The sequence below is a fragment of the Ovis canadensis genome, chromosome 6 (genome assembly GCF_042477335.2).
Source record: "Ovis canadensis isolate MfBH-ARS-UI-01 breed Bighorn chromosome 6, ARS-UI_OviCan_v2, whole genome shotgun sequence".
Lineage (NCBI taxonomy): Eukaryota > Metazoa > Chordata > Mammalia > Artiodactyla > Bovidae > Ovis > Ovis canadensis.
Window position 1 is genome coordinate 42,386,704 of NC_091250.1, and position 27,401 is coordinate 42,414,104.

General features: G+C 33.8%; 1 protein-coding gene across 8 annotated transcripts in view; it reads right to left on the reverse strand.

The window, feature by feature from the left end:
* The window catches only part of RAP1GDS1 (Rap1 GTPase-GDP dissociation stimulator 1), a 154,783-nt gene that overhangs the window by 15,644 nt on the left and 111,738 nt on the right, over window positions 1-27,401 (reverse strand). For all 8 annotated transcript variants that reach the window (XM_069592978.1, XM_069592980.1, XM_069592983.1 and 5 more), the window contains 5 exons: window positions 20,473-20,601; window positions 15,313-15,438; window positions 6,754-6,897; window positions 6,159-6,290; window positions 1,138-1,272 (listed from right to left, as the gene is read on the reverse strand). In XM_069592978.1, the coding sequence (XP_069449079.1) occupies window positions 1,138-1,272; window positions 6,159-6,290; window positions 6,754-6,897; window positions 15,313-15,438; window positions 20,473-20,601 (666 nt within the window). The remainder of the gene's footprint in view (window positions 1-1,137; window positions 1,273-6,158; window positions 6,291-6,753; window positions 6,898-15,312; window positions 15,439-20,472; window positions 20,602-27,401) is intronic.

The window sequence follows — 27,401 nt, forward strand, 5'->3', positions numbered from 1 at the left end:
GGATGGCATCACAGACTCGATGGACGTGAGTCTGAGTGAACTCCGGGAGATGGTGATAGACAGGGAGGGCTGGCGTGCTGCGATTCATGGGGTCGCAAAGAGTCGGACACGACTGAGCGACTGAACTGGACTTAACTGATAGAAGCACAACATATGAAATCACATTTACTGGCTCTTCAAATCTAATTAAAAAAGCTAATAATTTGTAAAGGAAATCTGACAATGTTGTCTTCATATTTACAAAAAGCATGATTCTTCAACTTTAATAAATGTCTCTTTTTACCTCTATCCTTGACTCAAGTGTGTTAATATAGATATTATAGACATTAATAAGCAACCTTAATCTGCTACATGAAACAATTTGATATAGATTGCATTTTCATATGTTATACTATTTTTACCTAACCAGAAACTTACCATTAGAAAGTAGAATAACAGGATAGTTTTAACTATATCCTGTATTATTTCCCATGATAATGTTATTTTGAAAGACTAGTAATCCAAAAAGGCACATTAAGGCTAGTTAAAAAAAAACTGTATGTCTGTACCCACTGCTATATTTAAAATGGATACCCAACAAGGACCTACTGTATGGCACATGGAACTTTGCTTAGTGTTATGTGGCAGCTTGGATGTGAGTGGGTTTTGGGGGAGAATGGACACATGTATATGTATGGCCGAGTCCCTTTTCTGTTCACCGAAACTAGCACAACACTGCTAACTGGCTATAGCCCAATACAAAAAGTCCAAAAGGAAAAAAATGTCACGTCTGCTTGTAGGGGAAAAAAAATTCTTAAAAGTCATCTTTAGGGGATTCTATGAATTGATATCATTATCTTACCTCAACTGAAGATGCTTTAAAAATCTTAACTATACAGTATGATGAAAATCTGGGAGTTCACAAAACGTAATAGAATATTTGAATAATCTGAAAAAGGAAGATTGTGCTTGTGTAGTCTCAGAAAACTTCTTTAACATATAATCTCCATTTATTAGTAAGAAAAATGTAAGCAATCTGAAGACTATGATTTTTTCTTTTCTTGGTCAGGGTAGGTCCACAAATCACATAAAGTAAATATCTTTCCAAAACAATAGATTTTATCTCTTACACAGTTGGCTCCCATTCTTACGACTTACCTGGGATGGCTAGGTTTCTGAGGGCACTTAGCGCTGCATGCTGAACAGTTACGTTTCCATCTTCTACATGTCTGTCCAATAAATCCATAAGTTTTTCTACAATTCCATTGTCTACCATATGGATACAATTTCCATCTAAATAACAACAGAAAACATTTTTTCCCCTCTTTACAAATATTTATAAATATTTTGTAATACTCATGCCAGCCCATTATCTACATTAAGGAAAATGGAGCTACAGAAAAATAAAATGAATTCCATCTCTTTCTCACAGCAGATTTACGAGATTTTTGTTTGTTTACTGAGTGAGAAGTGTGATTATAAGATTCTTTTTTAATTTTTATTTTTACTTTACTTTGCTTTACAATACTGTATTGGTTTTGCCATACACTGACATGAATCCGCCACGGGTGTACATGAGTTCCCAATCCTGGACCCCCCTCCCACCTCCCACCCCATATCATCTCTCTGGATCATTCCCGAGCACCAGCCCCAAGCATCCTGTATCCTGTATCGAACATAGACTGGCAATTCGTTTCTTACATGATAGTATACATGTTTCAGTACCCTTCTCCCGAATCATCCCACCCGCTCCCTCTCCATCAGAGTCCAAAAGTCCATTCTATACATCTGTGTCTCTTTTGCTGTCTTGCATACAGGGTTATCATTACCATCTTTATAAATTCCATATATATGTGTTAGTATACTGTATTGGTGTTTTTCTTTCTGGCTTACTTCACTCCATATAATCGGCTCCAGTTTCATCCATCTCATCAGAACTGATTCAAATGAATTCTTTTTAATGGCTGAACAATACTCCATTGTGTATATGTACCACAGCTTTCTTATTCACTCATCTGCTGATGGACATCTAGGTTGTTTCCATGTCCTGGCTATTATAAACAGTGCTGCGATGAACACTGTGGTACACGTGTCTCTTTCAATTCTGGTTTCCTCGGTGTGTATGCCCAGAAGTGGGATTGCTGGGTCATAAGGCAGTTCTATGCCATTTTTTAAGGAATCTCCACACTGTTCTCCATAGTGGCTGTACTAGTTTGCATTCCCACCAACAGTGTAGGAGGGTTCCCTTTTCTCCACACCCTCTCCAGCATTTATTGCTTGTAGACTTTTGGATGACAGCCATTCTGACTGATGTGAAATGGTACCTCATTGTGGTCTTGATTTGCATTTCTCTAATAATGAGCGATGTTGAGCATCTTTTCATATGTTTGTTAGCCATCCGTATATCTTCTTTGGAAAAATGTCTATTTAGTTCTTTGGCCCATTTTTTGACTGGGTTATTTTTCTGGAATTGAGCTGCATAAGTTGCTTGTGTATTTTTGAGATTTGTCAGTTGCTTCATTTGCTATTATTTTCTCCCATTCAGAAGGCTGTCTGTTCACCTTGCTTATATTTTCCTTTGTTGTGCAGAAGCTTTTAATTTTAATTAGATCCCATTTGTTTATTTTTGCTTTTATTTCCAGTATTCTGGGAGGTGGATCGTAGAGGATCCTGCTGTGATTTATGTTGGAGAGTGTTTTGCCTATGTTCTCCTTTAGGAGTTTTATAGTTTCTGGTCTTACGTTTAGATCTTTAATCCATTTTGAGTTTATTTTTGTGTGTGGTGTTAGAAAGTGATCTAGTTTCATTCTTTTACACGTGGTTGACCAGTTTTCCCAGCACCACTTGTTAAAGAGATTGTCTTTAATCCATTGTATATTCTTGCCTCCTTTGTCGAAGATAAGGTGTCCATAGGTGTGTGGATTTATCTCTGGGCTTTCTATTTTGTTCCATTGATCTATATGTCTGTCTTTGTGCCAGTACCATACTGTCTTGATGACTGTGGCTTTGTAGTAGAGCCTGAAGTCAGGCAAGTTGATTCCTCCAGTTCCATTCTTCTTTCTCAAGATTGCTTTGGCCATTCGAGGTTTTTTGTATTTCCATACAAACTGTGAAATTATTTGTTCTAGCTCTGTGAAAAATACCGCTGGTAGCTTGATAGGGATTGCAATGAATCTGTGGATTGCTTTGGGTAGTATACTCATTTTCAGTATATTGATTCTTCTGATCCATGAACATGGTATATTTCTCCATCTATTAGTGTCCTCTGATTTCTTTCATCAGCGTTTTATAGTTTTCTATATATAGGTCTTTAGTTTCTTTAGGTAGATATATTCCTAAGTATTTTATTCTTTTCGTTGCAATGGTGAATGGAATTGTTTCCTTAATTTCCTTTTCTACTTTCTCATTATTAGTGTATAGGAATACAAGGGATTTCTGTGTGTTGATTTTATATCCTGCAACTTTACTATATTCATTGAGTAGCTCTAGTAATTTTCTGGTGGAGTCTTTAGGGTTTTCTATGTAGAGGATCATGTCATCTGCAAACAGTAGAGTTTTACTTCTTCTTTTCCAATTTGGATTCATTTTATTTCTTTTTCTGCTCTGATTGCTGTGGCCAAAACTTCCAGAACTATGTTGAATAGTAGCGGTGAAAGTGGGCACCCTTGTCTTGTTCCTGACTTTAGGGGAAATGCTTTCAATTTTTCACCAATGAGGATAATGTTTGCTGTGGGTTTGTCATATATAGCTTTTATTATGTTGAGGTATGTTCCTTCTATTCCTGCTTTCTGGAGAGGTTTTATCATAAATGGATGTGGAATTTTGTCAAAGGCCTTCTCTGCATCTATTGAGATAATCATATGGCTTTTATTTTTCAATTTGTTAATGTGGTGAATTACATTGATTAATTTGCAGATATTAAAGAATCCTTGCATCCCTGGGATAAAGCCCACTTGGTCATGGTGTATGATCTTTTTAATGTGCTGTTGGATTCTGATTGCTAGAATTTTGTTGAGGATTTCTGCATCTATGTTCATCAGTGATATTGGCCTGTAGTTTTTTTTTTGTGGCATCTTTGTCAGGTTTTGGTATTAGGGTGATGGTGGCCTCATAGAATGAGTTTGGAAGTTTACCTTCCTCTGCAATTTTCTGGAAGAGTTTGAATAGGATAGGTGTTAGCTCTTCTCTAAATTTTTGGTAGAATTCAGCTGTGAAGCTGTCTGGACCTGGGCTTTTGTTTGCTGGGAGATTTCTGATTACAGTTTCAATTTCTGTGTTTGTGATGGGTCTGTTAAGATTTCTTCCTGGTTCAGTTTTGAAAAGTTGTACTTTTCTAAGAATTTGTCCACTTCTTCCATGTTGTCCATTTTATTGGCATATAATTGCTGATAGTAGCCTCTTATGATCCTTTGTATTTCTGTGTTGTCTGTTGTGATCTCTCCATTTTCATTTCTAATTTTATTGATTTGATTTTTCTTTCTTTGTTTCTTGATGAGTCTGGCTAATGGTTTGTCAATTTTATTTATCCTTTCAAAGAACTAGCTTTTGGCTTTGTTGATTTTTGCTATGGTCTCTTTTGTTTCTTTTGCATTTATTTCTGCCCTAATTTTTAAGATTTCTTTCCTTCTACTAACTCTGGGGTTCTCCATTTCTTCCTTTTCTAGTTGCTTTAGGTGTAGAGTTAGGTTATTTACTTGACTTTTTTCTTGTTTCTTGAGGTATGTCTGTATTGCTATGAACTTTCCTCTTAGCACTGCTTTTATAGTGTCCCACAGGTTTTGGGTTGTTGTGTTTTCATTTTCATTCATTTCTATGCATATTCTGATTTCTTTTTTGATTTCTTCTGTGATTTGTTGGTTATTCAGAAATGTGTTGTTCAGCCTCCATATGTTGGAATTTTTAATAGTTTTTCTCCTGTAATTGAGATCTAATCTTAATGCATTATGGTCAGAAAAGATGCTTGGAATGATTTCAATTTTTTTGAATTTATCAAGGTTAGATTTATGGCCCAGGATGTGATCTATCCTGGAGAAGGTTCCATGAGCACTTGAAAAAAAGGTGAAATTTATTGTTTTGGGGTGAAATGTCCTATAGATATCAATTAGGTCTAACTGGTCTATTGTATCATTTAAAGTTTACGTTTGTTAATTTTCTGTTTAGTTGATCTGTCCATAGGTGTGAGTGGGGTTATAAGATTCTTAAAATAGATAAAAAATTTTAAATTGGCCCCAAAAATCTCTACTTGATCCTGACAGTATGTCAGAAGATGAGTAAGTAGAAACCACATGCTTAATGTGCCCGCCAGTTGTTTCCATTTATAATGAAGTATGCCAGTGTTCTGCCAACATTACAGTAACAGTACTCTAAATTTTGTTATCATGATTGATATTTAAATTATTTTTTAAAGCAGAATTTCTGAAACATTTATAAAACAGAATATTATAATAATTACTATTTAACCCCCATTTAGCTTCATGAATTATCAACATTTTGCAAGTCTTATTTTCAACATTAAGGAGCTAATGATGGCCCCCAAAAAGACAGAATGAAAAATGGAATAAGTCATTATTAAAACATGCTATAACAAGAGTTAATACTCAAATAAAATAAAATTAAAAACAAAAGTAACTCATATTTCCTAGATACAGTATAAGAATAAGTTTCTAGAATGAACAGCAGAAGTATCATACTTCAGAAATATACATGAAGGCTGGTGCCTCTGAAGTATTATTTAAGTAAATATTCTAGCCTAAACCAGTAGATCACCCACACTTAAGTTTTGTAGACATAAGAGTATAAATTGAGGCACAATAATGAATACTCAGATTATTAAATCCAAGATAAAATCTAAATCCAAAGAGCATATCCTCCTAGATCGGAAGTATATTAGCACGGGACTAAAGTTTATTCATCTCTGAAGTGTAGAGTATTCAAAAAGAAGGACTTCAAAGTCACTGTTCATTATCTTTAAACTATCAGCTCTTAGTTGAAGTGCATAAAACATGTAATTTGTTGGGCAAGTTGCTATTAGTATTTCAGATTTCTGAAAAATTAAGGTAGTAGTACACAGAGATTCTACATATGCTTCTGAATGGTTCTAGGTTTAGTACATGTTATGGCAAAACATAATTCTAAAATATAGAAAGTCTGATTTAATAAGAATGAACTAATATGCTTACCATTTCTGGCAAAATTTGCAATTGCCAATGCTCCAGCAAGCTGTAGCTGGTGGTTATTTGATGGAATCCAAGAGAGTACCCTTTGAAACACATTACCTTTTCCTCCTTCAAATAATTTCTGCATGGATTCATCTAGAGATAAATGAAACAGATACAAGGGAAATACTTAGGAGTGACACATCAATATTCTTAACTGAATACCCAACTGGGAAATCATATACTTCACAATCCACAATTCATAAAGGGAGAAGTAATGGCTCTTTTTATAATAAACTTTTGGTAGAGACTGGACAAAAGGGTTTAGAATTTTTCTTTTCTAAATCCCAAGTAGCCATTTAGCTTTTAGACCTTTGGCACCATAGCTGTCTCTTCTAAATGACAGCTCTTTAAATACTGTGTAAGAGAGTAAAGACTCCTCCTGTCCAGGTTCATTATCTCTAGTTCTCTTTATGATGTGTTTCAAAATCATCACATCAACAAGATTAAATGTGACAGGAAAATGAGAGAAAATGCCTAATGAAGTATTTATAAAAGAGACAATAAATTTAAAAAGATCTGACAATCATGTTTTTTATTGACATAAATTATAACTCACCTCCAAGAAGTAATAAAACCATTAGATCCGAGGCGGTTTTGAGCTCAGCAATATCCTCCTCTTTGTCACTATCCACTTTCTGCTGAACAATCTCCAGTAGACATTCTACCAGGCCTGATTCAACAAGCTGTAGTTTAATAGCATCTAAAGAATAATGTGTACAAAATAGCCAAAATTTAAGATGAAATAAGAGTTCTGGTATAAGCAATTTATTATTAAGAATTATAAGACACCAAGAAAGTACATGATTTAGATAATACTCCTTTGAAGATTTGAGTTTCAAAAGGAAGTATCAGACAGTGAAGCTTAAATACACAAGAGCTTTATTTCATTTTTCCATTTGATATTATGTCACTTTTCAGAATGTCTGGCAGCACCTAAACAAATTGATTCTCAGCTCTGAAGGCAAGTAATATCTACTGTTATTCTAGAGATTATACTCACATTTAAAAGGCAACACTATAAAATATCCCATACTGTTTAAAATAAAACACACAGATGATATAGTTAAAATATATCCACTAATGGAATTTGAATACCAAGATACTGAAAAGAGGTATTAGTAAATTTCAAAATATATCACAAGGTATGTATATTTGGATTCATATTGGTACACTGTTATTTTTCTAAGGCAGTTAGTTTGTAACTTTCTGAACTTGAAAAGTCATGTTTTAAAAAAGAGCTTCAGGTCCTCATTAATCTGAAGCTTCCGCAAGTGATGGGAACGTGGTTCATTATATTATATTTGCTCTACATTTGAATAGGTTCTTAAATTTTCATAATAAAAGTGGAAAGAAAAAATAACTTTGAATTTTTTTGATGGATAACTAAGGAATTTTAAACAGATTTTACATCCCAATTGTATTTTAAAACACTATCTTCATAGCAAACTATATTTGTCTATTGAATCAATATTGTTTATACTAATATCTTAAATATTCTTTCATTATAGAACATATTTCACTGAAGATTTTATATTTACATTCATATCTCTCTCACCCAATTCAGCAGATATTGTATAAACTTCATTCATCCCTGTGTTTTAACCTAAATTGGTCTACTTAAATATTTTGGGTATATTTGATACTGCTTAAGATAAATGTTGATCAACTGACCTTAGAAATACATTAGCTACACAGATATTTTCAAACTTAAATTTTATTGTTTAACTGGATTTTATTTTAGTCTTCAGTTTCCCTAGGCTGTATATGCATATATCTACAGCAAGGGCAGTGTAAGCTTCTTATTTGGGAGAAACAGACCTTTTTTTTTTTCCCCCCAAACTTAAGACTTTTCATTCAAACCATTTTAATGTGTAAAAATTTGGTCTTTTTTCCCTATCACTAGGACCACTGATCTTCTTTGGCATATTATTTCAGAATACACAGAATATTCAACCTAGAATATTTTTTTAAAAGGTATACTTGCACTGCGCCATGCTGAAAGTAGGGCGTTTCCTTGGTTACAGAATGATAGAACTAGAAATATGCAGTGACTAGAATTGAAAGCCATGACGAAAAAGCCTTAAAAAATACAAAAAACTTTGAATTATAGAAATCTCAGTTTAAATGTTGGAATCACTCTCCTTTGCATACAAGGAAAACCAAGGATGATATGCTAAGGATAGTCCAGACACAAATTTTCAAAGTTATCATTCAGTCCACTTCACAGTTACAAAACACAAGTGAAGATAGTGGAGAACAAAACAAATAAATAAAAAGTTATTATGAAATACTGCAAGGAAGGTTACAGGTTGTTCTCTGGCATAAAACTACCTGAAAGTCACAATGAAAATTTCCTATTTGGCCAAACCATGAAATGAGATGAAAAATAAATTTCTCCCGTAAGATCTAAGGCACGCAGAAAATATAACATGTGCTAAGGTTAAACTATGAGATCTTTCTTCTCACAGTTTAACTGTAATCACATATATCTATGGGATGCTTAAAATGCCTTACTAAAAAGGATTAGCAAGGCATTCCGCCAAAGCAGACAGCCTAGCACACTTTTATCAGTACCATTCTGCCCAAGGACATCTACTTATATCACTACCATTTATGTATCATGTTTTTTTAATATATATGTATGTGTATATCTGTATGAATGTATATTTAAAAATCTTTTCTAAGTGCTGGAAAAATTCCACAAATTCAACAAAGCATATAAATATACGTTATGCTTAAGTGTGAAAGTTGCTCAGTTGTATCTGACTCTGCAACCCCGTGGACTACACAGTCCATGGAATTCTCTAGGCCAAAATACTGCAGTGGGTAGCCTTTCCCTTCTCCAGGGGATCTTCCCAACCCAGGGATCAAACCCAGGTCTCCCACATTGCAGGTGGACTCTTTACCAGCTGAGCCACAAGAGAAGCCCAGGAATACTCCAGTGGGTAGCCTATCCCTTCTGCAGCGGATCTTTCTGACCCAGGAATTGAACCAGGGTCGTCGTCTTCATTGCAGGTGGATTCTTACCAACTGAGCTATCAGGGAAGTCCTTATGTTCCGCTTAATCAACTATTATTATTAAATACATTAAATAACCACAGAACTATTACCTAAATCAAGAAATCCATCACCAACAACCAGAGAAACCCCTCTGTGATTTTTCCTGTCACATATCCATCCCTTTCAAATCACTACCTTGATATCCATACATATCCATACTTTTACAATATCACCAAATAATCATTCCTAAAAAACTACAGCTTAATTTTAGCTTTTTTTGAAACTTCATATAAATGGAATCATATATTTTTCAGTGCTGGCCTTTTCTTTTTAATGTTTATAGGACTCATCTACACTACTGGTTATGGCTATCTTCATTCCTTTCCATAACTGTGTATTTTTCCATAATATGGATAGTCCATGTTATTCTACTGTTAATGGATACAAGTCGTTTAAATATTTCATTATTATAAACAATGCTGTTATGGACATTCCTGGAATGGCTCCTGGTATACATGAACATGTTTCTGGGTATACACCAAACAGCAGAATTTCTGGATCACTGGGAACACCCATCTCTAACTCAGTAGATACTGTTCTCCAAGTCGTACCAATTTATAGTCCCATCAGCATTTAATGAGTTTCCACTGTTTCACACCTTCATCAATACTTGGTATTATCATTTTTTCCAGTGAGTACACAGTGGTAATTTATTGTGGTTTTATTTTGCATTCCCTAATTTTTAATGAGTTGAGCATATTTTCATGTGTTTATTAGCTACTTGGATTTTATCTTTTGTCAAGGGCCTTCTCAAATTATTTGCACATTTTCACTACTGAATTTTCCACATTTTTCTTAGTGACTTGGGGGTGTTTTTCTATGTGTTGTACACATCAGCCCTCTGCTTGTTACATGTGTTGTAAATATCATTTCATCTACTGTCATGCTTTTCTCAAATTTTTATTTTTAAAATAACCAAATTTATCATTTTTTCCTTTTAGTTAAGCTTTTTGTGATATAAGAAAATTTTCTGTATGCAAGCCTGTGATGATATTCTCCTATCTCATGTTTTAAGGTTAACTTTCTTATTTCAACTTTTATGTTCAATAATGTATCTGAAATGAAATTTTTAAAATAGTAAAAACTGGGATTGTATGTGTGTCTCCAATTGTATTTTCTACATTTCTAGCACCATTTATTTAACAAACTGTCCTTTCCATATAGCTCCATAGTGGAACCTTTTTTTCTTAGTAAAACAGACATCTACTAATGCATCCATTTGTTTCTGGGTTATCCTGTTCCACCAGTCTTCCTGTCCATCTCTGAACCAATACTACATTGTCTTTTAAATATAATAGAGCTTTATCAGAATAAAACTTTATTGTTGTTATGAAGTAAAACCCATTCTGCTCCCTTGTTCTTGTTCACATTATCTTGACTATTCCTGGTCTTTGGGATTTTGATGAGAACTGCAGTTGTATGGGGCCATATAACATCATTACAGAATAGCTTTCTGTTTATTTAGACCTTAGTTTCTCTTAATGATTTTCTACACTCTTCTGCCAGAGATCTTAAGACATCTTTTATTAACCTATTCTGAAGTACTTCTCTCTCTTTTTCTTTTAAAGCCACTCAGCTTGCAGGATCTTAGCTCCCAGACCAGGGATCACATTCAGGGGCCCCAGCAGTGAAAGCACAGAGTCCTAACCATTGGAATACCAAGGAATTCCCTTAAATTTTTTTTTTATACTAAACAATGTATTTTTAAAATGTATTTTGTTTTTGCTAGTATGTAAAAATACAATGCTTTGGGTTTTCAGATGTTTTTCTTTGTTTTGGCTAACAACCCAAATTCTAATTTTCAAGATTAACCTATTCTTTTGTATTCTGGATGTAATCATATCATCTATGAAAAATGATAGCTTATTTCCTACCAATATCTTTTCTTTCTTTTTTACTCTACAGCACTGGATAGTTCCTACAATACAATAAGAAATAAAAATGGGGATAATCCTTCTCATTCCCAACTTTAGAAGGAAATGCTTTTTGTTTTACCACTGAGTGTGAAGTTTTCTATAGAATTCAGGTTATATATTCTCTTCACTCTCTTCTAGTAATGGTTTCTTAAGTTTTTAAAAACCATATATGGATGCTTAATCTTACGAAATGTTTTTCTGGATGATAAAGACGCTTACTCCTTGGAAGAAAAGTTATGACCAACCTAGATAGCATATTCAAAAGCAGAGACATTACTTTGCTGACTAAGGTCCGTCTAGTCAAGGCTATGGTTTTTCCAGTGGTCATGTATGGAGGTGAGAGTTGGACTGTGAAGAAAGCTGAGCACTGAAGAATTGATGCTTTTGAACTGTGGTGCTGGAGAAGACTCTTGAGAGTCCCTTGGACTGCAAGGAGATCCAACCAGTCCATCCTAAATAAGATCAGTCCTCGGTGTTCATTGGAAGGAATGATGTTGAAGCTGAAACTCTAATACTTTGGCCACCTGATGTGAAGAGCTGACTTATTTGAAAAGACCCTGATGCTGGGAAAGATTGAAGACGAGAGGAGAAGGGGACAACAGAGGATGAGATGGTTGGATGGCATCACCGACTCGGTGGACGTGAGTTTGAGTAAACTCTGGGAGTTGGTGATGGACAGGGAGACCTGGTGTGCTGCAGTTCATGGGGTCACAGAGTCGGACACAGCTGAGCGACTGAAGATCATATGATTTTCCCCTTTATTAAGTTTTAATGTCATGAATTATATTGATTGCCTTTGGAATAATAAACTACATTTCCAGAATAAATCCAATTTAGTATGATGATTAATTTTTAAATATATTATTGGAAATTGTTTGCTAAAAGTTTATGGGAATTTTGGATCTATGTTCATGCTGAGACTGGCCTTTAATTTGTATTCTTCTATGGTCTTTGATGGTATTTTATTAGCTTCACAAAATACACTAGTGAGTATATTTGCGTTTCCTATTCCTTGAAAGAATTTAAGGTAAGATTACTCGGCTTTTCTATTCTTGTGTCATCCATACTTGAAAATGTATGGGCATCAAATTTTTGTAACATTCTTCTAGTATCTGTGATATCTGTAGTGAGATCTATTTTCTTGATTCTGGTTATTTGTACCTTCCCTCTCTTTTTTTTTCCAGATTAATTTTACTAGGGATTTACCAGTTCTATGACATCTTTTCAGACTCAACATTGACAAGCATATGCTTATATTGTGTTACATATTTTCTATCTCATTAACTTCAGTTCTTTGTATTTCCTTCCTTCTAGTTTCTTTGGGTTTCGTTTATGTTTTTCTTCACTAATTCCTGAGATTAAAACTGAGCTTACTGATTTTAGCTTTTTTCATTTTCCATTATATACTTTTAAAGTGAAAAAAAAAATCACTTTAAGTATGGCTTTACATGCATCATAAAAGATTTGAGATAGTGTTCTCATTTTCCTTATTATTAAAAAAAAACTCTAACATACTCTAAAATGGCAATCCTTTGTTAAAATTTTTTCCATGAGAAGTATACACATTTTAAATGGTTTATATGTACTTGCAAGGGCTCTGAAGCGAGGTGCAGGGCTCCACGTATGTCCATTAAATCAATTTTCATAATCATGGTGTCCACATTTTCTATACTACAATTTTTTTTAAAGTCTATTTGTCCTATTTAGTTGTCCTCATAGTTCTGAATACTTTTGCTTCTGATCTTTTGGGATAATATATATTTTTATAGCTTCCAAGTGAACTGGATCTTTCATCATGATAACGTCACCTTCTTTATCTCTAGCAAGTTTCTTAATAGTAATGTCTATTTTACCTGATAGTACTGATGATATGACTATCTTGGCTTTTTTCAGGTTTGAATGGAATATTTTTTCAATCTTTTAAATCTCCTCATACTTAAGAAGTATTGATTGTTTAGTTGGTTTTTAAAATTTGAGTTAACAGTTGGCCTTAATTTTAACTAAAGCATTTCGGCCACATACATTTAATGTAATTACCAAAATACTAAATCCAGTGTATTTTTTCATCCCTGTTTTTACCTCCTGTTCCATGTTCCCTTTGCTCTGTTCTTTTGTTAGTTGATGCTGTATTAAAAAAAAATTCTTTTCCACAAATCTTTCCATTAGTTGCATTTGGTTTTAAAAATTATTCTATTTCACCTTAAAATTTGGACTCATTAATCAGAATCTAATGGTACTTTCTTCCAGATAATACAAATGTCTTAGAACTCTTCACTTTTATGTCCCTCCAGATTTAAACACTCATTTTGTGGTTCGGTTCAGTTGCTCAGTCGTGTCAGACTCTTTTCGACCCCATGGACTACAGCACACCAGGCTTCCCTGTCCATCACCAACTCCCAGAGCTTGCTCAAACTCATGTCCATCAAGTCAGTGATGCCATCCAAACATCTCATCCTCTGTTGTCCCCATCTCCTCCTGCCTCCTCCATTTTGTGGTATATAAAATATATATACATATATATATACACACACCCTTTAGATTTCACAACGAATTATTTTTATTATTTTGTATATTCAACATTCATGAGATTTACATACATATTTACTGCTTTTTTTTTTTTTTGCTTCTTTCTCCTCCCCTGCACCTATAATCTTCTTTCTGGATTCAGTTTCCTTTTTGGGGGGAGGGGGGTGGGGAATCATTTTCCTTTTATCTACAAAAATCCTTTATAATTTCTTTTTAGTAAGAATATGTTGGTGGTTAACTTTCACGGTTTCTAATCTGAAAACATCTTCATTTGCTTTCGGTTCTGATAGTTACGCTAGGATTAGAATTTTAGGTTGTATTTCTTTCAGCACACAGAACATATCTGTCATCTCCTTTCTTTACGACTGTCAAGAAGTTAGCCAAACTTTTGCCTCTTTTAAGGTAATCTATTTTTCTCCTGGCTAATTTTAAAGTTCTGTCCTTATATATATATATTTTTTTCAACTTCAATATGACATATCTAAATGTATATTTCTTTGAATGTTTTAAAATTATTGGGGTTCTTGAATCCTTGATATCTTTCATAACTTTTCACAAGTGCTCTGCCAAAATTTCTTCAAACTTCTACATCTCCCTTCTTTCTGGGACTCCAAAAAATGTATATGAGTCCCTTTCCCTCTTATTCTCTTATATATATATTGGTCCTTTTCTTTCTCAGGATTTCATTCTGGATTTCCTTCCATTCTATCTTCCAGTTCACTGGTTCTCTAATTTAACTATATTTAATCTGCTATCAAACTCATCTATTTAGGTTAATTTTTGTTGTGTTTCTCAATTCAGGAATTTCCAATTATTTCCTTTTCAAATCAGCTATTTTACTTTTTATAGTTTCTAGTTTCTATCTAAAATTTTCAAGTTTGTTTTTAACTCTTTGAACATAATAAGCATACCTGTTTTGAGTCAATGTCTAATAATTCCCGTATCGGGATATTTGTTGCCTGTTCTTTGTGCTGATTCTTGCTTACAATGTCTTGTCTCCTCATGTCCTCTCTGGTTATGTGCTAGACACTGTATTTGAAAACTTATTATGGGATGGTTTGTTTCCTTTGGTTCTCTCTTATTCCTAGAGTGTATCCCTTAAGATTTTTTGCCTAAATGGTATAAAGACTACTTTATACCATTAAAGTGGAATACTTCACACTGTCCCTGACATGCCTTCTTTTAAAGGCCCTTCTCATTCCCTCTTGCCTCTTTCCTGCCTCCAACTTCTCACTCTAGAGCCTCATCCTCAGTGTCTACACAGTTGGTAGGCCTGGTGCTCCAACTTTTATGGCCTTTGCCCTGCAAGAGTATGTAAGTGGAGTAGAGCCTCTTGGCTACCTTTTCCAGACTGGCATAAGAATGTGTAAGCTACAGAACCACCTTTCCCAAGATTTTAAAATCAAAACAATTTGGAAAGTAGTTTTGGCCAATATATGTATAGTTATGAACTAGATAATGCAGCTGAAGTTAGAGATATCCGAAATAAAACATCACATCATTAATAAAAGAAAGGAATTTGAGTTAAATATTTAGCTGGCAGTTAAAAAATATTAGAAAAAATGGAAAAAGCCTATATGATCAAAAATCAAGAGGTGCATTTATTTTCTCACCATTTTCTGCCAATGGAGCAAGAACTTCAAAAACCATTTCCCTCTTATCATGTTCTATTTGTTTCTTGAAGAGTTTCACCAGCTCTTCAGCAATGTTTGTACTGGCAAACTGTTCTTTACTTGACTCTGTAAAAAATAAGAGGACAATTTAAAGTAAAAAAACAAAATTAAGCACAGAAAATTTTTTCTCTCACTTTCAATACTTGGTCATTTTGTATCATTAGTGATAAATGCAAACACTCTTCAAATACAGAATCAGTCCTTTTTTTTTTTTTTTAATGCCTCTGTAGAGGAAAAATGTCTAAAGCTTTAAGATGTTCTGACCCAATTATATTCAAGGCTATAAAAAAAATGTTTGCTAGAATAACATATAGGTAACCATAGCAATGGTAAAATTACTATTATAAATTCATAGTTTCAAGGCTTTTAGCCCAAGAAGAAAAATTACTCATAACAGATTGCATTTCACATGGCTGAACTAAAGGTGACTTGTCTTTATACCATTCGAGCGGCATACCTTCACACTGTCCCTGACATGCCTGCTTTCTTGTCTCTTCACCACCTCTGACCTTTCACTCTAGACCCTCATCCTCAGCATTTAAATATCTTTAATATTTCTCACAAGAAAAGCAATATTAAAACCAAATACCTTCCCTTTACTCCACTTTCATGAAGCTACCATCCAGTCTGTTGAATTTCAAACAAGTTTCTTGACAGCACTGTCTACATACACTGTCTCTACTTCAACTCACATGCACACCTAAACCCACCTCAAACCAGTTTTGGCCCACCTCTACAATCTGCAGTCTCCTTTGCGTGCTCCTCCTTCCCACCAGACCTGTATAAATTCTAGTTCCTTAAGACTTCATCTTCGGCTTTCTTACCTTGATCCTTACTCTCACCCTAGGCAATCTAATTTTTTTCCATAGCATAAAAATACCACCTATATGTTGATGCTTATACAATCATACCTCTAGCCCTCTTCTTAACTCCAGGCTATTTAAATGGCCATTTGACATCACCATTTGAATATCTTTCTAGCATCCAAACACCATGCCTAAGGTAGACTTCTGATATTCTGATATCTCTGTTCTTTCTCCAGACTTCCTTAATTTAGAATAAACATGCCACCTACCCACCTTCCACACAGTCAGAAACCTGGGGCTCACTGCTCACTTGTAACCAAAATCTATCAATCTACCACCAAAATACAACCAGAATCCATTCTGTTTCCTTTCTGATTCTCAGTTATTTTGCTGAGTCAGATATCCTATCAATTTATCTAAAAGTTTCTCTCAGAGAATTGACCAATCTAGTTGAGACTGCCTGCTTTTCATGTTTGCTGAACACACTGACATCCTGGAATTTCTTTTCCACGATCTTGATGGATATTTTCTTCTCCTTACTGTATTAGATACTCTATTATCTATGTTCATTTACATTCAGTTTTTTTAGTTTCAGTGGAGGCATCCACCAGCAGCTTTCTGAGAAAGGTAAAGTACACTGTTTGAAGAAGATAAATATTTAGAAATTTTAACTGTCTGAAATGTTTCTCCCACCTAGAATGCACATCTGTAATTTAAATTCCTTCCTTACCTCATTCAATTATGTCCTCATACTAGCAATTATTGTAACTTACAATTACATGCTTATTTATAAGTTCATCTTAGAAATAAGTTTCCACATCACCTACTAAAATATAAGCTGCTTGAGAGCATGCCTACCACAAACACAGTATACAGTATGGTGCCTAGTACAGAGCAAGTGTTCAAAAGAAATTTGTTGATTTTGAATGTTGGAAAAAACAAGTAAACAAATGCAAGAGATACATTCTATTCTCTAGTTTCTGGTAAATCTCCGCCAATATCAAATAAAAAATATTACAAATTCAACTTTAAAAGAAAATGGATAAATAAATATTTATATTGCTTAAAACAGTTTTGATTTACTCTACTGTTACCCTGCTTTTGGCACATGTACCAGATCTATGCCAAAATGATGAGAATCCACTCCAAGACTTCTAAGTAAGATTCCTTAGAGCTACAAAAAAAGAGCAAGGGTGGAGTGTCTTTTCTAATAAGCTACCTAAACCCTCAGAAATCAAATTTTACAAACATCACATCTTACCCTAAAAAGTTAGTTTGATTCAAACAGGAATGATTTAACTCCTCAACATTCGTGATTGCTCTTCTGTTTCACACAATTCTTCAAATAAACGAAACATAAAATCATAGATGAAACAGACATCATTTATCTAGTTATGTACTCTTAACTCTTTTTTAAAAAGTTGTAGCACTTTTTTCCAAGCCATAGTTTATTCTTCCACTTATTAAACTGAAACCAAATCACCGCTGTTAAGTAATTCAGTCCATTTGCCAGCACAAGGGAACAATGCACAATAATTAATATAGGAATTCACGAAGAAAACCTGATCATATCCTGTAGGTGGATACAGAGAAAAGATAGCATGATCTGTGATTTGGACATTATATTTGATTTAAATGCCACAGATCCTTAACAGACTTTGAGCAAGAAGGATTTTTTCTTAAGGATTTATTTTTAAAGTTTTTTTTTTTCTTTTTTTAATGTGGACCATTTTTTAAAAAGTCTTTATTGAATTTGTTACAGTACTGCTCCTGTTTTTTATGTTTTGTTTTTTTGCCTGTGAGGCATGTGGAGTCTCAGCTTCCCAGCCAGGAACTGAGCCCACACCCTCTGCATCAGAAGGTGAAGTCTTAACTATTGGACAGCCAGGGAAGTCCCCCCTTAAGCGTTTATTTTTTAACAAAATTATATATTAATTTAAAGAGTTAGTTTTAATACTTATTTTACTGGCAGAATCCAGTCTCCCTTTGCCATTTCCTCTTCAAAAACAAGCACATAAAGCTCTTTTAGCTAATTCACTGGTATTTACGTCCAAATCTTTAAATGACACTTTATATTGACAATTTTTGCTTTTTTAGTTTTAGGTATTTTTGATTGACCTTTCACTATGAAAGATGAAGCACTAGCTTTCTCCTTTTCCTGTCTCCACAATAACCTACATCTTTACAATGTAATTATACTGTAGTTTTGGTTTGAAATAATTAGTGTTTCAATAATACACTGTTTCATTTGGCCTGGGGTTACTTCTATTTCCTTGGAATTACTCTTTTTCTCATTTACTTAGCTTTCAATATACTTATTAATTCAACTCCAAACTCTCCATCAGTTGTCTGATTTTTTTCTTAATAAGCACGTTCTCTTTAGGTGCTCAATTAACTGCATCTCGTGTAAGAGTTTCTCCAATCTGGACTGGTTGCTCTTTGAAAACAGGAAATTTGGGGCTGGCATGTCACCATACTACTAGAAACTTCTATTTTCCTGTTGAATCTCGTCTCCTGATTCCTATGTAGTCTTATTATTTATATGCCTTGCTTCATTGGAACACATCTTCCAGAGGCTTCCAGGAAAGATATAAAGGATACCACTTTTCTGAGACATTCATGTTTAACACTGTCCCTATTGTTACGTCACACTTGACTTGATGATTTGCATATAGAATTCTATACTAGAAATAATTTTTCCTCAAATTTTTGAAGGCAACAACATTCCATTTTCTTGGTTACCAGTGTTGTTTTGATACATTTGATGTCTACTGATTCACAATCTTTTCTATGTAACTTTCTTCCTTCCTCTCTCTCTGGAATTGTATAAAATGTTCCCTTTGTCCCCATTATTCTAAAATTTCACATTGATGTGCTGTGGTCTGGGGACCTAATTTCATCCAGGAGGCTGTCATTTGATAAGATTCTTCTAATCTGGAGAAATATTTATTTTAGTTCTGTGACACTTGGGTTTATTCAGCAATTTTTTTCCTATTTATCTCTTTCTAAAACTCTTGGACTGATTCTCTATTTTCCATAACCTTGCTTTTTGCTTTACTTCTGTAAATATTTCTCTATACAGTTTATTGTCTTTCATTTCAGCTGTTTTAGCTTTCTTGCTCTGTTCCTTTTTCTTTGAAGATAGCGTCCTGTCATAGTTTCCTGCTTACAGTATTCTCCTACTTGAGCATATTAGAGTTTCCCCCCACCCTGCATAGTTTCTACTTCCTCCAACTTACTTTTTTTATTTCATGATTTCCCATGTTAGAGGCGGTCCTCACTTTTCTAGTTGTCTGCTACTCATTAAGAACTGGGATTTAAAAATTGATTAGGATCTATGAGTGGCCTTGTAAGAGTCCCTGTAGATCTGAAGGCTCTGTGTAGAAGAACTCCAACGTAAGTATCTTTAAGTTCATACCCTCTACTTTGAGTCTCTCTCTACAGAGTAAACACAGTCTTCTGCTGAGATGGGAAGGCCAGTTACCAGAGTGGGAAGGGACAGAAGAAACTCTTGATGCCACTAAATCCTGAGCCTTTTGAAGATACCAAAGAACAAATTGGTTAGTTCTTGGCTTTCCAATTCAGTATTCAAATTTCAAAGTTTTGCTAAGTGAGTTACTGCTTCTTTTCTTTCCGGGTTCTAAAAAGTTTTTGTATTAACCCTTTTGTTTGTTTTCCCTCCCCTTTCCTTGATGGTTTTGCATTAAAACAAAACAAAACAAAACAAAAAACTCTTTAGTTTTAGTTGGTTTCCAAAAGGGAGCAAAAGTACAGATTTTCATTCTAACATTTCTACCCACCTCCCAAAATACTAATATTTTAATCAGACAAGTTTATTTATAAAAGATTGTGAAGCCAAACAAAAAGGGGGAAAATCTCATTCTGTTTATAATGTTTATAAGCATGTAAACTTTAAAACTGGATTCAACCTATAATTGTGAATATAGAATAATATTGTGTGCACATACACTAGGAATCAAAAGACTTAAAAAGGGCTGCACATTCCTTTTCTGCCCCCAATCCTAAATTAGACTGCATTCATTTATTTTCTGTTTTATCTTTAAGCTATATCTTTAGTGAGCAAAAACACAAAAATTTCTTTGCTCCAATTATAAACAATATAATCCTAAGATGTAACTGGATCTACACTTTAGCACTGAAACAATGTATCTATGATGCTTCAAAAAAATAAACTGAAAGAATCTAAATAGATTTCCAGGTGAACATCTAAAGAAAAATGTATTATATTAATCAGCTATGAATAATTATATTTTGGTTCATGTCTAGGACTTACCAAGTTCTGCTAAATTGCCAAAGGCAACAAGACACATTTCTGTAAGAGCTGCATTTTGGCAGTGGATGCCCAGTAATTTAACTAAGGTAGGAATAACACCCATGTTGATAAGCTGAGCTTGAAGGGAATCTGTTAAAAAACAACAACAAACAAACAAGAAAACAAAGCACAAAAAAGTGTTTACGTATTAAATGGACATTAGTAAGAAGAAAACACCTCTTATACTCCCTACTGCAAACACAATACTATTTCATACTATTTTAATTATGGTAAAACAAGGTTAAATCCACTCATAAGTCTTGAAAATGTTTAAGACATTAGTTCAAAGGAATTGAATTTTGAAACTTTTCAATGAAATTTTCAAAGAAATTTAGAAATGACAATAATTCAAGTAATATGGCACATCACCAGTGTTTTTTAAATGGTCTTATACCTTTACTGAGTAGGTTTTAAAATGCAAAAACAATTAAACATTACCACTGGTTTTTAAGTTAAAAGGTTAGACAAAGTAACACTTGCATTACAGGAAGTCACAGAGTATATGAAAAGCATAAGAAAAAAAGCAACTTAAATAAGACTAAGAAGACAAAAGTCTTAGAACCCCTTAAAACACTTGCTTCATAATAAAGAATGAAAAATATATAACACACTCAAATTATTATTTATTTGCAGCAGAGTGTTCTTTGATGACTGTTAGGAAGGAAAGTTTTAACAACAAAAGAATCTGGTTACTTAAAATATTTCTCTTTTCAAAGTTTTATTTAATAATAGTGACAATCATCTTAGGAAAGAAAGGAAGATTTGGCTTGAGAGGTAAAGAGGTCAATATGGCTTTGTTATCATCGCTTGCCTTCATTTTCTAAGAAACTAATTGATTTTAAAGTACTTAATATGCCTCACATTTTCACAACTGCTCTTCATGAACAATGATAATAGAATACCTGTAACAGAGCTGAAGGTAAATAAACCAAAGTGAAAATCAAAAGTACTACCTCTAAGAATAAGCAGAAAGACACTAAGAAGAAAGACACTCATATGCCTATGCAAACACTATCACTACTAGTAACTGGTTCATCTAAAGACAGAGGAAAGCTTTCAAAATCTTTTCCTTTTAAAAATTATATGCCATTTTCAAGTTAAGAATTTTCTCCAAGTTTTTTTAAGTTATATATATTTTTCATCTAAAGAAAAAATCTGTTTCTTACAAAACACATTTTCCTCATAGCATGCATCCCTTGATGGAGATTGTGTACTAATCTCTTTACCACTCTTCAGAGTTCTTAGGCTTCCCTGGTGGCTCAGTGGTAAAGAATCTGCCTGCCAATGCAGAAGATGCGGGCTGGATCCCTGGATTGGGAAGATCCCCTGGAGAAGGAAATGGCAGCCCACTCCAGCATGGGAATCCCATTGGCAGGGGAGCCTTGAGGGCTACAGACCAACTGACTCTGAGTTGCGAAGAGTCAGACATGACTTTAATGGCTAAACCGTAACAACAACATAGTTCTTAACCTATAGATAAGGAGATGGTTGGGTGATTATCAGAAAGAACATAAAGGTAAGGTTGAGCTGTCTCACACGCCAATTGATTACTTGCCTAGAGGTCTGTGTAGTTAATTTTTCCTGCTTTTAGAGTCAAATATGAAGAGATAGCTAACAAGTGGCTTGTCAGCCCTGAAAACTGATGGTAATTATGGATATTATCTGGCTCAGTTGGGAGGGGTGGGTCATCTATACTAGAAAGAGGCTTATTACCAAAATAAGAATAGAAAACAAATCCTGAGACAAATGAAGTTTACACTGAGAGTTCAAATAGTCTAAAACAATTTCAAATTTTGCAGTGCAATTATGAAGTCTGTTCTAAAATGACATATATGTAAAAGAATGTATTCAATTAAATGATTCATTTTTATGCTTCTGATGCTAATTATTTTTTCTAACTATACAATTCAGTAATTAATGAATGACTCACAACACTTACATTATCTTACAGGCAAATAGCCTATTATACCTATAGTATTACACATATTATAGTATATACCTTTATGTTATATTGGCAGAGTATTTGTATCTTGGTTATAGTATCTATAAAGATCATGCACCAAGAAGCTTTCCAAATTAGAAATTATTTTGGTTACTTACCAGTTGATAGAGTGCTTTAATATTGGATCACCTCTGCAGATCCTTGTTCTTTAGCAATATTTTTAACTTTATCTATTCGTTTTGACTACCTCTTCAAATACTGCAGAGCTGTTGAATCATTAAATCTCAGGTACGTAAGCGTGAGCACTAGCGCATGCATTGAGTGAGTCAAACTCTACTATATGTCTGCATATATGTAAGCATCACACACCCCCTCAGTACTGCTGGTACAAACTGTGAAAATCCAGCAGTCCAGGGACATTAGAGGAATAACAAAACACAGGAAGGAGCTAGGAGCTAGCAGGAGAATGCCACTTAAATAATGCTCTTCATGTTTTCTGAACTTGGCATCTCTACCACTTTCTTTGACCACTTTTACAACATTATGGATTTTGGTTCCAGGGATAAGAGGGCCAAAAGATAAAAGAAACATTACAGAGTTTCATACAATCTGTGGCATACAAATTGAAGCAGCAATATTTGAAATTGTGGTAGATAAGCAGGAAAAGTAGCATAGTCCAATGGCATATGGTATAAATTGCCACCATAATTCATGAAAATCTCATTGCTTCATGAAAATGTGTTCAAGCTACCCAGGAGCCATTTAACTGTGTATTCACATACAACACACATACCACACACAAGTAAAGAGAAAAAATATATAGTCATCCAATGGACAGGCCTCATTTTAGACCACTTGGGTGCCCCTCTTTTATATCCGTTTCTATGAAGGTAACTAAAACAAAAATTACACTCAAATAATTCTAAAATCTGTTCATGCCAATTGCAGGCAAGTCATTCTCCTTTGTTAATGGAGGCCCAGAAGAGAGAAATATCTTAAACAGGCTGATACAAATTTTCATCTCAAGATAGGCAGGCATCCTAGAACACGGTTCTTAAAGTGGAGTCCCCAAAACCCTTTCAGAGGATCACCAGGTCAAAATTACTTTCATAAAAACACCCAAGATTTGATTTGCCTTTTTCACTGTCCTGACATTTCCACTGATGGCACAAAAACAGTAGTGAGTAAAACTGCTGGGGCTTTAGTATGAACCCAGTCAATGGTACCAAAACGTATTAGTAGTCACTGTATTCTTAACATCATACATTCACAGTAAAATAAATGCTATTCTTTTCAGCAGTTAAAGAAATTTAACTTATTTTTCATAAAAAGATGCTATTTACATTGACCTGTAATGGGTTTTTATTATTTGAAAATGCAATACTAAATAATTTTTTAAATGCCTTCATTTAAATTTCCAATATAATATTGATAGATATAACCCATACATATAGACAAAAATTCTTTGAGATCTTTGGCAATTTTTAAGTGTCTAAAAGAGCCCTGAGATCAAAAGTTTAAGAACCACTGCCAATGGATTACCTAATTCTTATAGGGATTGGGGAAAAAAATATAGAAAAGAGTTCTAAAATCCAATGATATGCTTGGCAGATGTGACAGAAGAAAAACATTAAAATTAAAAGCACAGTAGGAATCCTAGATACTGGTGCTTAGATATTTTGGGTGAGATAACATTAATTAAGCACTGGAACACCTCATTTTGCTTATATGAGTAGATATTCTACTTAAGTCTAGGAGAATATTCCATGATTAGATCTGTTTCCCTATTTCAGTTACAACTTACTATGTTATCAATACATAGTTCTTTTAAGGGTTAAGTAAAGCTATAGTTTGTGTGGAATAAATTAGTATTAGTTCTTATTGCTGGAAGCAAATGGTTAAGTAGAATCACTTTTTTCTTATTGCCCAAAGAAAGCTGTAAATAGACTTCAAAGGACATGGCTGACACTCATGCTGTTGTGAACGGTACCAGGGATATGACTTATAAATTAAAGACTAACTGGAAGAAATCCTCAGAACCAGTTCACATTCTCTAGAGACACTTGAGAGGGTAAGAGACACAATTCAAGACCGAGACTTATCGCATTCTTCAATGAATACCAGCAACTCCAAAACAATGTCAGAGCTCAACAAATACAGTTCACAAGAATGCAACTCAGGCCCATACATAGCAAACACGTATGTGTGAAAGACAGTCTTTAGACAGGACAATGTCATAAACGTCTGAAGACTTTTAAAAATTGCTCCTGACACACATCACAGACAAATACTGGCCAAAGTACAGAATTACAAAATTACATAATATCAAGATGACACAGGCCCTGCATGACCTATGGGAGGAAGAGAAGAAAGGCACTGAGGGGGTGCAATACAGATGCGTATACAAAGAGATATAAGGCAATCAACGCATGCGCTGGTGTGAACACTTACCTACCTACATTTGAATTTCAATGGTTCCAAGTTCTTCAGGTCACACACACATGGAAACTCCAAAGAATGGAGATCTGGAGAGAAGATCTCAAGTTGAAGAACCTTTTTCCCCCTGAGTTTTCAGTTTAATGTTTCAAACATTGGTATAGATTATAGGTCCAGAAAAGTATGCCAAGAATTCTAGTAACTCAACTGAAGTTATGTGGATCAATTACTAAAAAGTATAGGTTTTTAAAGAAGATAACACATGTTTATCTTATTCCTAAGAAAAGTTCCTTACAATGTCATAAAATTTTTAAGCTGATTAATAGGACATAATGATGAAACTGTATCAAAGTAACACACACATAGACAATTCAAAATACACAGTCTCTACATTAGTATGCAGATTTGGTGTTTAGTATTCATTGTATAAAGAGTATACACTTAAAAGCTTGCACAAAAACCACATCTATAGTCTAATTATATATAGAGGAAACAATAAAAACAAGCAAATATAAATCCTGATGAGTTGGATAAAAATAATTTGGGGATAAAAAAATGCCCTTTACTAATGGCACATCTATATTTCCAAAAATATATATAAAAAGTAAAAATTAGATATGATGTAACAGTGTAGTATAATTTGTGCGCTGAAGCAAGTTGCAGCTCTATCATCATGTTGAAAAGTAAACTGACTTAAATAAAGCAACCAAGAGGATGGTCTGTGGTTAAAACCTTTATACATACACATGTGCAAATACAAGTAAAGACTTCCTGACTTCAGTTAAACTTATTACCTAATATCCTTTTGTTGACTGATCAGGAAAGGGAAGAATTTTTATTCTAAATATAATGCTGAGCAAATAAAACCAAGAATATTTACAATTGCTTAAAATTAACTTCAAATCAATTATTTTGAAATTTCTGTTTACTCAAAACATGCATTTCATGTTATGTTTACATACAGATTACCTCTATAATTTAAGCCCCAGGTTACATATCTCAATGATAATCAGCAATTTTCAAGGAAAAAAAAAAAGAATCAAGATTCATTAGTATTTTAGAGTACTAGAGGTTTAAAAATAATACACTTACACATTTCGTACTTTCTGAAAGTTAACAATAAAAAGTGAAAAAGTTTCTAAGTTCTGAAACTAAGAGAGTCTCTACAGAGCAAAATTTCCCTTCTGTAAAAGTTCTGGAGATAAATGACAAAATTACATGAGTGAGTATAACATAAAAACAGTAACAATGGAAAACCTCAAAGCAAATCACAAGAGAAAGGAAAATATTTTATTATTCTTAAGAGGCCTGTTCATTTACTGTTCTAAATCCAATGACATCTAGAATGATTATGTCTTTCTTAATCTAGTAGATAATTTTTTCCCTAGGCTCACTTCAGGTTAAATTACATACTACAGATCACCTATTGTTATAATGAATTGTTACAAAGAAGATTCCTACAGATACATCTACCCTGATTAAGAAAATTCTATGCTTTCATCTCAGGCATAAACTGGTCTTTTTAAAGGTTAAAGTTGTTTGTTTTTTAGAAGAGGACTACAGTCAAGCTATTGCTTAAGCAGCTCTTAATTGAGAGAAAAACATTCAGTCTTGGCTCTCATATGGCATGGCTGAAAGGCCACACCTACAGTTAAGTATAAATTTAAGCAAAAATCTTGTACAGCCAATTGAGTTGTGAGGCTAATTTACAGACAACACATATATCTTACAATCATGTGTGTTTAAAAACATAAAAATTCTGTTTTACAGCTTTGGTTTTAACAATAAAACAAATAATAGTAGTTACCCTAGAGAATTATTATGATTAAGTTTTTACACTTTAAAATTACATAAAAGTTATCTGCAGCACACAAACTGTGTTAAGAAGTGTCTACATAAGCCAAAGATTTCTGACTTCTTTCCAGTAAACATTTTTCAATTAAATTTCTTTTTCAATAAGTAAAATATAGGCAGTTCGCTGTTAACTAGATTTTATTTGTAGTTAGAAAATAGTTATTAATTTCATACAAGTTAGTTTACATATGTTACTTTTCTGCTGTAAGTTTCTTGCTGAATGAATTATTTCAAGTGGTCTAAATTAAAGATGTGCTGATATCTGACCAGAATCCATTTTATATGTATCTCTGACTTTTGCCACAGCTCTGTCAAAGAAGAATGTTTACGTCAGTGTCATTTCTGGCGCCTACAAATTTGTGCACAGTCAATGGTCATGTGTTTGGTACCAACATATTTCAATTAATGCAACATAAATAATAAAAACAAGGCCTGGTCTTTCAGTTTTACCTTCACTATCTAAATATGCACTTTCAAATACAGGTAAACATTTCATATAAATATCTCCTAATGTGGATCACATGCTGAAATTCTATCAGCTGATATGTAAATGTGTATTTATATGGCAATATTAAAATGTGGCAATAACTAATGATGGTGAAAGCTATATAAATGTAGAAATTAAATCAGGGCAGAATAACAGAGATTTTATCATCTA